This window comes from Panicum virgatum, chromosome 7K (assembly GCF_016808335.1).
Source record: "Panicum virgatum strain AP13 chromosome 7K, P.virgatum_v5, whole genome shotgun sequence".
Classification (NCBI taxonomy): domain Eukaryota; kingdom Viridiplantae; phylum Streptophyta; class Magnoliopsida; order Poales; family Poaceae; genus Panicum; species Panicum virgatum.
This window is the reverse complement of record NC_053142.1, coordinates 9,251,479-9,267,318: the sequence shown is the minus strand read 5'-3', so window position 1 is coordinate 9,267,318 and position 15,840 is coordinate 9,251,479. Positions and strand designations below refer to the sequence as shown.

General features: G+C 45.0%; 1 protein-coding gene and 1 pseudogene across 1 annotated transcript; one reads left to right on the top strand and one right to left on the bottom strand.

Annotated features, from left to right (window-relative positions):
* Positions 1–2,237: 2,237 nt before the first annotated feature.
* On the top strand, positions 2,238–3,850 carry LOC120639741 (thaumatin-like protein 1b). The gene is made up of 2 exons (XM_039915626.1): positions 2,238–2,442; positions 2,774–3,850. The coding sequence occupies exons 1-2, from the start codon at positions 2,331–2,333 to the stop codon at positions 3,490–3,492; spliced, it is 831 nt and encodes a 276-aa protein (XP_039771560.1). The 5' UTR covers positions 2,238–2,330; the 3' UTR covers positions 3,493–3,850.
* Positions 3,851–3,989: 139 nt separating this feature from the next.
* Positions 3,990–15,840, bottom strand: part of LOC120639742 — a 30,611-nt pseudogene continuing 18,760 nt past the window's right edge.

The window sequence follows — 15,840 nt, the reverse complement described above, 5'->3', positions numbered from 1 at the left end:
TTATAATACTTTTTTGGACTCTTAATGACCTTAAATAAAAAATTATCAACTACAAAATTTTAGATCTTGACAAGGTCTACAATTTTGGTATAAAGTTTGTCTTCATCCGAAATCATATGAAAAAAATTATGAATTCTATGAGATCCTTTGTAGGAGCGAGTCATGCCACCACCCGCCCCTAATAATGCATTTTAGGGGAGGTGATGTCATCGCTTGCCCCTACAAATACATCATCCGCCCCTAAAATTTGATTTTTAGGGCAGACGATGGTGTTACCTGCCTCTAAAAATGGTGACTATTTATTGAGGCAGATGATGCCATCACTCACCCCTAGAAATACATTTTCAGGGGGAGGGTCAACTGCTATAGTAGCTCTTCTTCCTTTGTAGGAGCGGGTTACCTTTTGACCTATCTCTGGAAAAAATGAGACATTCCTACAAATTATTCTTATAGTACCGTGATGTCCATAAGATTACTGTAGTCCTTGAATTCGCAAGTGCAGCTTTTATGTATCCAGTAGAAAGAAACATCAAGGATCTTTTCCCGTACTATCTTTTGTGAAAAATGAAGATTTTGGAGCAACAAACTGTCATGGTTGATGACTCATCTTCTTATATCTATAAAAAATTGAAACAATTAAAAACCTTTCTTACCAAGATTAGGCCCACCGTACCCCTCACGAAGGCCCCGCTTGTTAGGCCAAAAGGTTTGACGAAAGGGAGGGGGAGATTGGTTTCATCAATGTTTTCCACCAAAATCCTATTACTTTTTACACCAGCAATTTCCTATACCCACATTTTGTACCCACATATTACTTTCCTTTAGCACACACATAATTTATTTTGCACATACATTGACCCATAATTCACGTCATTTTTTCTTTTGGAAGGATAATAATTGACATGATTGTTTATGGAAGGAAAATAAAGACGTGTATTAACATATTACTTTCCTATAGTATATACGTACTTTCCTTTGTACATATTCTTACCAAGATTAGGACCACCGTACCCCTCATGAAGGCCCCACTTGTCAGGCCAAAAGGTTTGACGAAAGAGAGAGGGAGATTGGTTTCGTCAATATTTTCCACCAAAATCCTATTACTTTTTATACCAGCAATTTCGTATACCCACCTCTTGTACCCACGTATTACTTTCCTTTAGCACACACATACTTTTCTTTGCACATACAATGATCCATAATTCACATCATTTTTTCTTTTGGAAGAATAATAATTGACATCATTGTTTGTGGAAGGAAAATAAACACGTGTATTATTTTTTAGAAGAAAAATAAATAACGTCATTGCTTAGTGGTTTTGGAAGGATATTAATTGACATCATTATTTTATGGAAACGAAAAGAAAGATGTGTATTATTTTTTGAAAGAAAATAAATAACATCATTGCTTGATGGAAGAAAAATTAAATATGTGCCGCACTTCCCTAGTAGTGCCAAATAGTAGGATTAAATGTGGGCTAATTGTTGATCTAATTACATAGATAATGGATAATTAGTCATTACAATCTACTCCTTAGCCTTTGATTAGGTCTCATTAGCTCATGTTTAGCCCGTTAGCACATCTAGAGCTAAACTTTAGCGCATCCAAACACCCCAAATCCAGATTGTTTTATGATCGGAGTCTCTTATTACAGAGCTTCAACTTTTGCCGACCTTTTCTGGGGATTGCATGAATAGGTTGGCCCGGGTCCTGCCGATCCTCTTTATCAGTTCACCTGCTATTTGACCCCTGGCCAGCAGAGACAAAGATTCAGCCATCTACAGTAGTACGGTTTCTCCAATCCACAGGAGTGTACCAAACCTTCACCAAATCGAAAAGAGAGCTAGATGGATGTCCAGATCCGCCATTAATTTAATCGGTGTAACTGATGACAGGTCCGCGCGTACACGTACGTGATGCCAATTAAATCTGCATCGCCTTTGGCCCTTCTTTTTTCGGTTGCAACAGCTTGCTAGCAATCAGCCAGCTTGCTAGATAGCCCATGCCAAGCGTGAGGGCCCAACATAAATTCGCCGAAAAGGTGGAAACTTTTTCTCGATCTGTTGCATGCATACCTTTTTCTCCCCTCCACGCATTCTTCTATCCGGCCGCCGATCTATATCTAAGCTGCAACAACCGTACCGTACCAGAGGGCAGGATTCTTGTTGATTCTACTTGCTATATATATATATATATATATATATATATATATATATATATATATATATATATATATATATATATATATATATGTTGCTTGCGCACTTGTGATTGTTCTTTGCGAGATCCATTCATCCATTTAGGTTCCTTGTGCGTGCGTGCTATCTACCATGGCGGTAGCTCACCTTCTTTTCCAACTCCCCGCCGCCGGCAATGCTGCTAGGAACAGGATGGTTGTTTCTCCTGCCATTCTCCTGGTTCTTCTGCTGCTTCTCTTCACAGGTCTGGAATTCACCTTTCCACATAAGCTTTTGCATCATCATAGTGTTATTGTGTTAAAAATAAGGTGTTCTTGGATTCCATGTTTTCCTCCTAGTTGTAACAATGGTTACAGAGAACATATAAGATTCCATAATTAGTTCCGATCTGTGAGTGAAACTGGATTAACATTCAGTTTTGTTAGTTCTAATCTTTTGAGCTTTGTTTAGTACGCTTAATTCTCGAATGTTTTCTTTGTTTCGTTTTTTCGAGAATTCTTCCATCAATTCTTCCATCATGAACGCAAATACACATTATTTCGCAATTAAAACGCGTCTTTGAATAATTTATGCAGCGCTGGGCGCTGACGGCGCGACGTCGTTCCGCTTCACCAACGCCTGCCAGCACCCGGTGTGGGTGGGCGCGCTCCACGGCGCGAGCTCGCCGCCGCTCGCGCGCTCCGGCTTCTACCTGGCGCCGTCCGCCACGTCCCACCTCGACGCGCCGTCGTCCGGGAGCTGGTCAGGCACGTTCTGGGCGCGCACGGGCTGCGCAGTCGACTCCGCCACGGGCCGCTTCTCCTGCGCCACGGCGGACTGTGGCACGGGCGACGTCGCCTGCGAGGGCCGCGGGCCGGCGCCCCCCGTCTCGCTCGTGGAGGTCACCCTCGCCGCGCCCGGCAGCGGCGGGCAGGACTTCTACGACGTGAGCCTCGTCGACGGGTTCAACGTGCCGGTGCGCGTGGCGCCCTCGGGCGGCGGCGGCGGGGACTGCCGGCCGGCGGCGTGCGCGGGGGACGTGAACGCCATGTGCCCCGCGGACCTCCGCGTCGTGGCCGCGTCCGGCGGCGGCGTTGTCGTGGCGTGCAAGAGCGCCTGCAACGCCTACGGCAGCGCGCGCTACTGCTGCACGGGGCAGTACGGCACGCCGGCGGCGTGCGGGCCCACCAGCTACTCTCAGGTCTTCAAGAGCGCCTGCCCGGCGGCGTACAGCTACGCCTACGACGACGCCAGCAGCACCTTCACGTGCTCCGGCGCCTCCAGCTATGACGTCACCTTCTGCCCTGGGAGTTAATTATCAAAGTGATGACCAGAGTGAAAAAAAAATTGGTCACAGGAAGATGAGGTTTAATTTGGAGATTATATTCCTTGATATGTTGGTAATAATTGAAGAGCTAGCAGTGTTTAGAACCAGACTAGATATTTCTTTCAAAACTTCCTACATATGGTGGTGCTTTGAGAATGAATGAAGTCAGTAGGAGCCACAGAAGGCAACACACAAAACACATACTGATAATTTATTCAATACATACTCTTCATGAAAAGGAGGTGGTCCAACGATATCTTGTACTTCGTATTGAGATATTTTGGATGGTGCTACACTTGAACATCATCTATTTATCACCATCGAATATTTTCGTGGCTTGAAATCACTGGAAATTTCTGACCGACATGAAATTGCCAGGCTATGGTGCCTAGAAGAATGTTTGTCTGGCTGAACGATGGCTGAATGTAGAAGATAATAGATCGTTCTGATCAAAATCAAACAGATCACATCCGCACAACATTGCGAAAAGATAAGAAACCAAGGCCCTTCATTTATTTTGCAAACCATACAATACATTCTTGTTTTGATGATCAGCAACATACACATGGCAGCCAAGCATTGGCGACTTGGGCATCTTATTTTTATATAAACTGGCACCTTATTTTAATATAAACTAGCCAAGACAGGCCCTTAGCTTCGATCCATCTCTTTATGTATACATATTTAAGGACTCCTATTCTTACACTCACTTTCTTCGATGCCGAAATGCATTTGTTTGCAAAAGGCATCAGCACCTCGGTTCAACAAACACTGCTGTTGTTCTTGTGGGCACAGTGAATCGACCTGTGGTGGAGTCGAATGCAGATTGCCGGACTAAAGCATCTGATGAGTTCACCTGAATCAATTTGCATTAGCCGTCAGATATTCACACAACCTCGTGGTAGTAGCAGTTTGGATCCGTGACTCATTGATGTCTACAGCGAAGTTCTTAACTATAATCTCCCCACAATCAGTGATTATTCTATGCAGTTTGCAGATATACCAGTGTTCAGTTTTTTACAGGAATGACTAATAACGGATATGCAAAGTGTAATCCAGGCATGCAGGCACTGGAAAGACCATACTTACTGTTTTGTATTCAACATGCTACAGAAAATCACTTCCCAAAAGCATTACTAGGTTTCAGGACTGGGTTTCAAGTACAACACTTGCAGAACAATGCTTGTGATTAATGTATTTGGCTGAGGAGAGGATAATTGATGCAGCAAAAACTGAAAAACAGTTAGTTACCTGCACAGGATGCAACTGAAGCTCCATTGACATGAGATCAGGGATTTCCATTGATACTTCGTGTGGACATGCATTGAAGACTGTAACGACACAAGTGAAGCTGCAGAAATGGACACGCTGTTAGCTACTGAACAGAACATTGAAAGATCCCATAACATATATATATATGTCAGTGCAGAGACCAAAAAAATACTTTAACTGCTTTTCGATCTCTCAGCTGATAAACAACTGTATGTTTCCAGAGACTGAAATATAACGACATCAATGCTGCTTACTTTTTATCTAACTGGGCCATCTCATACGTATCATTCCGTGCATCTTCAATGCTCATGATAATAACTCCTGGAACCAAGGATGGGCCTGTGTTGTGAAAGTGAACACGTTGCTGAAACAAGATAGGAATACAGTCAGATCTGAAGAAAGCACAGGAGATCAAATATCCCTAAACAAGTCAGCTCAAAAAAGATCCTTAAACATACAAAGTAGTAGTTTGTTTGTTTTTATTGTACTTATATGTGGATCCACAAATATCTATATCACACCAGGATTATTCTTCATCTATTTTTCAGGCAATTATTCATGTCCCGCTGCAAGGTGTAGTTAACATACATTTGTGTCCCATTGACAAGTACATAGCTCCAGAGTGCATGAAATTCATAAATTTTACTTAATGCATATATCAAAATGTCCAGAAGAGCAGTTTATGCTTTCCTTGCAACAAACAAAAAAAGTGCCCATCTAAGCGATATCACTACAGAAGTCTGGTGAAAGTTAAAAGTAACTTGTTGAAGCAAAGAATTCGTGTACCTCAATGTCACTTGCTGTGGTTAGACGAAATAGCGGCGATGAGTATCTAATCTTCAGTATGTCAACAAAATTGTCTAAGGCAGCAAGAATGTGATCTTTTGTAGGTTTGAATGACGGGTTCTCCAATCTTTGTTTCATCCTGAAAAATTCCCAGTTGTACAATAAAATGATCACTGAACTCTTTAGTTCAAAAGAAACAATATAATGTACAACAGGATGTTGCCTAAAAAAAATGTACAACAGGATGAGTATTAGAGATATATTGTTGTATTTCCTTGTATTGAGTTTACTTGTACTCCAAGTCATACGGCAATATATAATAGAGGTCACCCCCCCTCCTTAGAGCGTGTGGTGTTTTCTCAATTCTCTACATGGTATCACGAGTCCGGGCCCTCCTCCTGCCCTGCCGTGCGCCTCCCTCTCCTCCGCTGCCATAGCCGCCGTCCAGGGGATCCCCCATCGGCGCCACCCCTCCCTGCGCCCTAACCCTAGGGCACCTCCCCCTTCCCTACGCCCCACCCTGGGGCGCCACCCACACCACCGGCCGCGGCCTCTCGCGTGCAGCCCCCTCCCTGTTGCGCCCTCCCCTCCTAGGGCGCACCTCCTTCCCCTCAACAGATCAATCTGTTGATGTCCTGTGTCACCAACACCTCTACCAATGCCGGTGACACCATCGACGACGGCGATTCCTTCCTCGACGACATCGCTGCTCTCTTCTTCGACGACTCTACGCCCCTACCGACTGCAATGGCCGCCTACACCGCTGTCTCCGTCCAGGCGCACGTCCCCATCAAGTTGGAACTCCGCTCCTCCAACTACACCAAGCGGAGCAACTTCTTCGAGGCCATGTGCGGCAAGTTCGGCCTCCTCCGTCACATCAATGGCACCCCTCCTCCTGATCCGCGCACTGATGCATGGAACGAGGCCGACTGCGCTGTCTGCAGCTGGCTGTACGGCTCCGTCTCCGAGGACGTCCTCGACTTCACCATGGCCGCCAACCAGACGACGGAGCAGCTTTGGGTCGCCATCGCCAACCACTTCCAGGCGAACAAAGCTCCTCGTGCCATCTACTTGAGTCATGCGTTCCATACGCTAACTCAAGGGGACATGTCCACCCACGACTATGCCCAAGCTATGAAGAAGGCTGCCGAGGCGCTTCGAGACGTCGACAAACCTGTCGCCGAATCCGAGATGGTGCTGAACTTCATCACCAACGCTGACCCGCGCTACAACACCACTTGAGAGATCATTGCAAGCGAGGCTGGCATGACCTTCTCCAAGGCCGTCGACCGCCTCGCCCTCCAGGAGCTGCGCTTGGCGAATCAGGCAAAGGTGGCCGCCTCCTCTGCCCTAGTCGCCTCCTCGTCTGGGTGCGGCCCTTCCTGCCTGTCGGTGACATCCTCGCCCTCTCCTCTGCAGCAGCAGTAGCCGCGCCCACCCCAGCAGCAACAGCAGCAGCGTCCACCGCAGTAGCAGCAGCAGCAACGCCGATGGAGGAACAGGAGGTCCAACGGCGGCCAGCAGCAGCAGCAGCCACCTCGCGCACCTAACCCTAGCGGCCCATGGATTTGCATCAACCCGTGGGCTGCTTTGCAGGGCGCGCAGGGTGGCGCAGGAGGCCAATTCTGGCGTGGTGGTCAGGGCGTTCTAGGCGCCCCTCAGGCTCACGCGGCGCTCAGTTCGGCTCAGGCACCAGCTCAGTCTCCCACATGGGACCAGACTGGTCTGATCGCCGCCCTTCAGCAGATGGCACTCGAAGGCAATGCATGGGTAATGGATACTGGCGCCTCCACACACACATGCACTCTTCTAAAGGTATCCTTCTCTCTCGCCTCCCAGTTGCTCATTCTTTGATTACCGTAGGCAATGGTGCACATATTCCTGTCACGCCCCGAGGTTCTTCCGTTCTAGCCACAGACTCGTCTAGATTCGTTTTGAACAACGTTCTTATCATTCCATCCATCATTCGCAACCTACTTTCAGTTCGCCAATTCACTCGCGATAATCGTTGTTCTATTGAGTTTGACGCCTCTGGTTTTTCTGTGAAGGACATCAGGACGCGATGAGTGATCCTTCGCTGCGATAGTACCGGCGACCTCTACACCATCCCATCAATCGCCCCCGCAGCAGCACAAGCCCTCCTTGCAGCCTCTTCATCCTTGTGGCATCGCCGTCTTGGTCATCCTGGTCCAGCAATTTTAGCTACTTTAAAACAGAACAATTTAGTTTCATGTAATAAGGTAGATCGCTCGCTCTGTCATGCTTGTCAACTTGGGAAGCACGCGCGCCTTCCTTTCACTGCTTCTACTTCACATACTACTTCACCTTTTGAAATAGTTCATTGTGATGTCTGGACCTCACCGGTTGCTAGTATTTCTGGCTGCTCTTATTACTTAGTCTTGCTGGATGATTTTTCGCACTATTGTTGGCCGTTCCTGCTTAAGCACAAATCCGATGTACAATTGTACATCAGCATATCGTAGATTTTATTGCTTATGCCCGCACACAGTTCGGCCTTCCTGTTAAGTGCTTTCAAGCTGATAACAGGACTGAGTTTGTCAACCACGCCATGCACGCCTCCCTACGCGCCAACAGCATCGTTTTCCACCTTTCATGCCCATATACCTCTCCACAGAATGGCAAGGCCGAACGTATCCTTCGAACACTTAACAATTCAGTGCGAACTTTACTGATCCATGCTTCTATGCCTCCCAAATATTGGGCTGAGGCACTTGCTGTGGCCACATACTAGCTTAATCGACGACCTTCCTCCGCCATTCGAAACGCGATTCCCTACTTTCGCCTCTACAACTCCTATCCCACTTATGATCACTTGCGCGTCTTTAACTGCTTGTGTTATCCTAATTTACAGGCCACCTCTCCGCATAAGCTAGCACCGCATTCGACAGCCTGTGTCTTTTTGGGATATCCCCCTAATCATAAGGGGTATTGCTGTTTCGACCTCTCCACGCGTCGAATCATCATATCTCGACACGTTGTGTTTGATGAGTCCGTTTTCCCCTTCGCTTGTGAGACTCATCCTCCCTCCACCAGCTCCTTTGATTTTTTACTTGGTAGCGACTTGGATATTGCACCATTGTTTACTAATCATGCAGCTGGTGGCCCTTCTGCGGATGCTCCGTCTACCTCAGACGTTGAGCACCCGCTACCCCTATCTGGTGGGCGTGGTCCTGTACCCCACCAGAACCTTCGGCTTCTTCAAGACCGGGCGGGTGTGGTCTCGTGCCTCCGTCAGGTCCTTCGGATTATCCAGCACCTACGCCAACGCCTGCAGCAGCAGCAGCAGCCCCTACGCCAGCGCCTGCAGCAGCAGCAGCCGCCCCTGCGCCATCGCCTGCAGCGGCGGCGGCGGCGCCTGCCATGCAGCAGATGCACCCGTCGCTGCTGCACCTCCTAGGCGTTTTGGTCAGGTTTACACTCGACGACCAGCTCCTGCACCAGCTCCTGCGCCTGCATCGCAGCAATCTGGTCGCCGATATCCTGATCCTCCTCTACCACTGCACCGAGGTCATTATCATGCCCCCCTTCAGCTGCGACGTTCAGGTGTTCATGTTGGGGAGTTGTCACCTCCTGCTGCACCTCGCCATCCGATGAGTGGTTCCTCTCCGCCGCCGATTCTACGCCGCATTACTCGGCTCCAGTCTGGTACTATTCAGCTTGTTAGTTACAAGAATTTGTCTGCTGATCATGTTGTTGCTTCTCCCGTTCCGGCCAATTATCGCAGTGCTCTTGCGGATCCTAATTGGCGAGCAGCCATGGCAGAAGAGTTCAAGGCTCTGGTTGATAATGGTACTTGGCGTCTCGTCCCTAGGCCGTCTGGGGCTAATGTGGTCACCGGCAAGTGGATTCTCAAGCACAAATATCACTCTGATGGCTCTCTTGCGCGGTATAAGGCTCGATGGGTTGTCCGTGATTTTTCTCAGCAGCATGGCATTGATTATGATGAGACTTTCAATCAGGTGGTGAAGCCTGCAACCATCCGCACTATTCTTAGTATTGCTGTGTCTCGCCATTGGCCCGTCCGTCAGCTTGATGTGAAGAACGCTTTCTTACATGGACATCTTGATGAGACTGTTTATTGCCAGCAGCCTCCTGGGTTTGTTGATCCTTCTCAACCAGATCATGTATGTCTTCTTCAGAAATCTCTTTATGGATTGAAGCAGGCTCCTCGTGCTTGGTACCAACGGTTTGCTACTTATATTCGTCAGTTGGGATTTGTTTCTTCAGTCTCCGACACCTCCTTGTTTGTCTACAAGGATGGCGCTAGCACTGCTTACCTGCTTTTGTATGTTGATGACATTGTCCTCACTGTTTCATCGACAGACTTGCTTCACTCCATCATTGGTCGCCTTCACACTGAGTTTGCCATGACAGATCTGGGAGATCTACATCACTTTCTGGGGATTTCTGTCAGCCGTTCTTCTGATGGGCTATTCTTATCTCAGCAACTGTATGCTTTGGATTTGCTTCAGCGTGCCGGCATGAGTGAGTGTCACTCCACCTTGACACCTGTTGATAGCAAGTCTAAGCTCTCCGCTACAGATGGTCCTCCAGTTGCAGATCCTTCAGAGTACAGGAGTATTGTTGGTGCCCTACAGTATCTCACTCTGACTCGTCCTGATTTGGCATATGCTGTCCAGCAAGTCTGCTTGTTTATGCATGATCCCAGGGAGCCGCATCTTGCAGTTGTCAAGCGAATTTTGCGCTATGTCAAGGGTACTGTCGCTGCTGGACTTCACCTAGGTGTCGGCTCTATTGACTCTCTTACAGCATACTCTGATGCTAATTGGGCTGTCTGTCCTGATTCTAGGCGTTCGACCTCAGGTTACTGTGTTTATCTTGGAGACAATCTGGTGTCTTGGTCTTCCAAACGTTAGACTACAGTCTCCTGCTCTAGTGCTGAGGCTGAATACAAGGCAGTTGCACATGTGGTTGCTGAGTGCTGTTGGCTGCGTCGGTTGCTTCAAGAGCTCCATCTTCCTCTTGCCAAGGCTACCATTGTCTATTGTGACAATGTTTGTGCTGTATATATGACGGCTAATCCAGTCCACCATCGTCGCACAAAGCACATCGAGATTGATATTCACTTCGTTCGCGAGAAGATGGCTTTAGGAGAAGTTCGGGTCTTGCATGTCCCTTCTTCCCATCAGTATGCTGATATCATGACTAAAAGACTTCCTGTCCAGTTGTACACTGACTTTAGGACTAGTCTTGGTCTTCGTTTAGCTCCGCCTGCGACTACGGGCGGATATTAGAGATATATTGTTGTATTTCCTTGTATTGAGTTTACTTGTACTCCAAGCCATACGGCAATATATAATAGAGGTCACCCCCCTCCTTAGGGCGTGTGGTGTTTTCTCAATTCTCTACAATGAGTATGTGTCCTCTGCAGCTATGGTAAATTAAAGGAATGCCATATACTAATATGAAGTGTCAAGAAGGATCCAGAACTTACAAAGGCCAACTCCCTTCATTCTTTTCCCTTGGTGGAAGCCCAACACCACAATTGTTTGTTTCATAGGTAAAATCAAGCCTGCAGACAAGGAAGAAAACAGAACATTTACCCTGCCCTGCTTTCAAACATGCTTGGGGAACTTCCTTTCAACTTTTATTCACATAGGATAACTATTGAGAAGTTATGGTCGCAACAAACAATTCTTCAAAGTACAATCGAATAATTTTGGGGAATTGATGTTCTCATCAAGGTCAAAAGGGCAGCACGTTACTTGTTAAACCAATCACCAGAGTTATATGAATCACGATCAAGCGACTTAGATCGCAGTATCTCATCACCAGCATGGAAAAATGGTATTCCCTGGAAGTAGACAAAACAATATCAAAGTGAGAAACCTATTGCAGATGTTTAAGTTATGGTCAATGCATGAAAACATACAATAGCACTTGATCTTAAGAAAAGCAACAGTCATGAAAATATGCATAGTGGTGAAGGCTGAAAAAACAAATCAGGTTAGATTGTGGTATAGTGCGTTTCTGCTGGATTTTAGCTAAGACTTATATTATTTATAGTTTAAGTACCAATATCACAATATTACATCCTAGCAAAAGAATTCTGATGCTTAAGTGCCCTAATGAAACAATTTTTTTTTCTCGAACCATGCAGAAGAGCTGCGTGTCATTTTATTTAAGGTTGAAATAAATGCAGTGCACGAGTCCAGTACAGACCCAACCCGAGTAAATTTGCAACGAGTATTAGCAAGGTAACAATTTTCAACCTGTATTAGCAAACATGACCATTTAGTGACTCCATATCTAGCACCAAGTTTAAGGCTGAGCTGATTTGACTAGCACTAAACCTGTTAGATCAGAAATGCAAAACATTCATTTTACTATGTACATTACTTTCGTGGAAACCCATTATTTGGGTTATCAACTCCTATAATATGAAAAACAAATAATAGATAAAAACTTCAATAACCACCTGGGATAATGCAATGATGCTTGTGGACAAATGATTTATCCTGCATCTCTCGTCAATTGAGAGGCTCATCAGAGTCTGCACATGGAAACCAAAAATACCAAACACCACTGTAACTAGAGAGTAAAACTGTTCTTGCAAAATTATACTCACACAGGAATAAGATGCTCACTTTATCTATATAAGACATAACGTACAAGGTAGCAAATACTGCTAGCAGCCAAAAAAAGTGTCATTTTTATTTTTGAAGAAAGAAAAAGAAACATCAATTTGCAGACTGATAATAGATGAAAATGTAGAGCAGTTAAGTTTCTGGGTATCATGATGCACTCCATACCTTTAGACTAATAATGTCAAATAGAGTTTCATTGTCATGAGCAGAAGCATAGTTGATCTGAAATGGAAGAAACAGTGGCGTATTTCAGTAATTAATTAGTGGCAGAATTTAATAAGAGACACAGAAAATAACTTATCCAATCAGGTTATGCAAATCAGAAAATGTATTGAGCTTCTCCAGAATGTGAGCTTTGACAATTTAACATATAATGTTTGGCTTGTTTTGGAAAGTTTGCAAAATTTACTGTTTCTATAGGGGATGAAGTATAGCCAACAGGCGACCCATCGAAAGTGCGAACTTCAGATCCTTTCTTAACTTCTCCGGTATGAGATATTAGTACATAGTCCTTCAGATTCCCAGCTAATCCAATCTGCAAAAGGAAAATGAAATCAACAAGGATAATACTTATCTGAGTATGGTTCCCACATGGTGAACCTGAAAGCAATAAAATTACTTGCTGTGCCCATAAGAAAGTTTCATAATAGGCTCATGGTGACACCTCATATAAAAGAAATTCAAAATTCCTCTGCTGACACAAGGCTTTGGAGATGGAAGACAAAACATGGAAAAAGTCAAAGATAATTACTTAGTTGTATGAAAGACGGCACATAATTAATTGGAGCAAACAGACGAAACAAAAAAAATGCATGAAAATGAGAAGGTAAAGTCACTTCAGGGGAATGCTCATAACTAACATCAATTGGTACTATAAATACCTTAACTACAGCTTACCTATGTATGCATTTGCATACAAATAGGAACTGATTAACTTTATTCAGCTTTACAACTTTCAAGTTTATAGCGTGCTAACATTTAACAAGACTATTGTATCAAGAAACAGCATTTGTGGCCAAGACAATGACTTGTTTTTCTGAATACTATCCATAGGTGGTTCGGTGGTTCCTAAAAGGGTACTCCAAATTATTCTTTGACAGAGCTTTGTCACACATATTTAAGAATTGATTCTACAATAGAAGCAATTTTAATGCCCACTTGTATACTGTCCAAGATATAACAGATAGTGAAGATCAGCACAAATGCGGCAAAACGTTGAATTCAAGTATTCGATCTCAAGTTTTCTCATGGGTCTCTATTAATTCAGTATATTCACGTAATCCTTGCAATAAGATGATAATAGACGACAGAACTGTTTCCAATTAGTAGATAGGTCAATAACTGTTTGAAATTCAACCAGAACATAGTAACTTCTAGAAAAAAAATGAATATTGATATCCAACCTGTATATGGTCACTGTATGTAGCAAGCGTGAGCCTGGTTTCTGTTTCATTGCCCTGATAAAATCCATTTGGCTGCACAAAAGGATCAATACAAAGTTACAAACTAATAAGAAAATAAATTTTTGGGAGCTAATCTAATTCTGTTCAGATGCAATTTGAAAGAATGTATCACAGATCAGCATGAGAGCTTGAACTCTAGAGGATTTTCAGCTCCAGCGAGGACAAAGAAGACAGTAGGTTGCTTACTGGTTCAATCAACCATTAACAAAACTCTGAACCTTACTAACTCAAATCAAATGACAAACCATCTGACCGAAGTGGCAGAGACTATAACAATAAAGCTTAAGTGGGAAAATTTGTACAATCTGTCAGAGCTTAGAACAGGCCCTGACACATTTGTTTAGTTCTACAGCAGTCAGGGCAAGAAAGATCAGTTTATGATGCTGTGACTGTTGGAAGATGGATCTCGGATATAAGAGATGCATTGAGTGTGCCTGTGGGAGCTTCTCTCAAATGTGGTGCTGCAACCTGAGGTGGAAGATACACATATTCGGAAGTTTTCAGCTTATAGCTTGTACTCCACCAAATCAGCCTATGAGGCCTTGTTTATTGGAGCTACTCATTTCAATCCTTGGGAAAAAAAATTTTTGGAAAAGCTGGGCCCCAGGGAAATGCAAGTTCTTCATGTGGACAGTGGGTCACAATAGATGCTGGACAGCTAACAAACTAGCACGACAAGGCCTCATTCACCCACCAAAGTGTCCACTTTGTGATCAGGTTGGAGAAACGCTAGATCACCTACTGATCTCTTGTGTTTTCACCTGACAAACAAACATGGTACAGCATTCTGCAGCTGTTTGGTCGACAAGCTGTTGCTCCACAGATGGATGATCTACTTTATATGGATTGGTGGGATGGAGCAAGCAGCAGGTTTTCTGGCCAAGTAAAAAAGGGACTTAACTCCATCCTTATCCTAGAAGCCTGGTTAATTTGGAAGCATCATAATTACTGTGTGTTTGATGGAGGCACTCCTGACTTAACCCGGGTCATCACGGCTTTCAAAGAAGCACAGCAGTGGTCTGTAGCAGGGGCTTGAGGAGTTCCTATCTCCTTCACCTGGCTCCTTCCTCCTAGTTGTTCTGGTCAGGTGGTCTGGTCCTGCTTTAGTTTTCTAAGAGACAGCTTAGGGTGTGTTACAGACCCTTCAATCCTGTAACTTTCTTTGTACTGGGGTTTCTTTAACCCCCCCCCCCCTTTTTCTTCTTCTTAATATACTGATGTGCAGATCTCGTATGCATTCGAGGAAAAAAACATAAACATATGAGGACAAATGAGTACATGACCTAAAATGAGTTTATGGCTAGCAAGCAGCAACATGAATTCATAGGCTACTTCAGGAAGGAGATTTCAGGTAGCAACATGAATGCTTGATGTGTGACAAAAGTTTTGTGATTTTCAGGACTTTACAGCCGCGAGTGAAATTATTATGAGGTTATCAACTGTCATGTGGGGCCGCGTGTACCAGCAACGTGGCCGCACGAAGGATGCCAGCAAGGCCGACGCGGCCTCAACAGATGGTGCGGAGCGCCAGGATCGGCAGTCACCCGCAGCAGAAGGCGCGGGAAGCCAGCAGTGATCAGCGCCACTAGTGGCTAAGTGTAATACCCTAGTGTTAATCGTAACGCTAATTACTTGTTTAATTGATGTTTAGGGCTGAGCGATGTCATTAGCTGGTTAATGACCGTCGTTAGTACTCAACACTAATCGAACTTTGAGTGCGTTTTTCTCCCTAATCTAAGCTCCAAATCAATTTTCGCCCAAAACCAAAGCTGTAGATCTTCTCTTTCTCTACTTCTCTTTTGGCCAAAATTCAAGTTCCCATATGAAATTTTGAATTTTGGAGCGTCAAAAACTGGGCCAAAATAGTCAAACCAGTTTACTGTGCAGCTCCAGTGCTTCCACTGTGCTCACCACGCCCATGATGGATAAGTCTTTGCTGTTGGTCTTTGTGGTCCCTTGTACCCCTGTAGCATCTTGTAGTCCTTTGCATCTTGGACTGCAGACATCTCTTGTACCCCTGCAGCATCTTGTAGTCCTTAGCATCTTGGACTGCAGGCATCTCTTGTACCCCTGCAGCATCTTGGACTGTAGGACAGCAGTTAGTGTCCTCTCTAGGACAGCAGTTAGACTAGTGTTAGAGTAGCATTATAGGCTTCGTTTGTTGCCCAACAGCCTGCTGTATATAT

Bases quoted from the DNA above. Each gene is read 5' to 3' on its own strand.
- LOC120639741 (XM_039915626.1), top strand. From the start codon at position 2,331: ATGGCGGTAGCTCACCTTCTTTTCCAACTCCCCGCCGCCGGCAATGCT. The intron at 2,443-2,773 runs GTCTGGAATTCA...TAATTTATGCAG, and splicing joins TCTGCTGCTTCTCTTCACAG to CGCTGGGCGCTGACGGCGCG.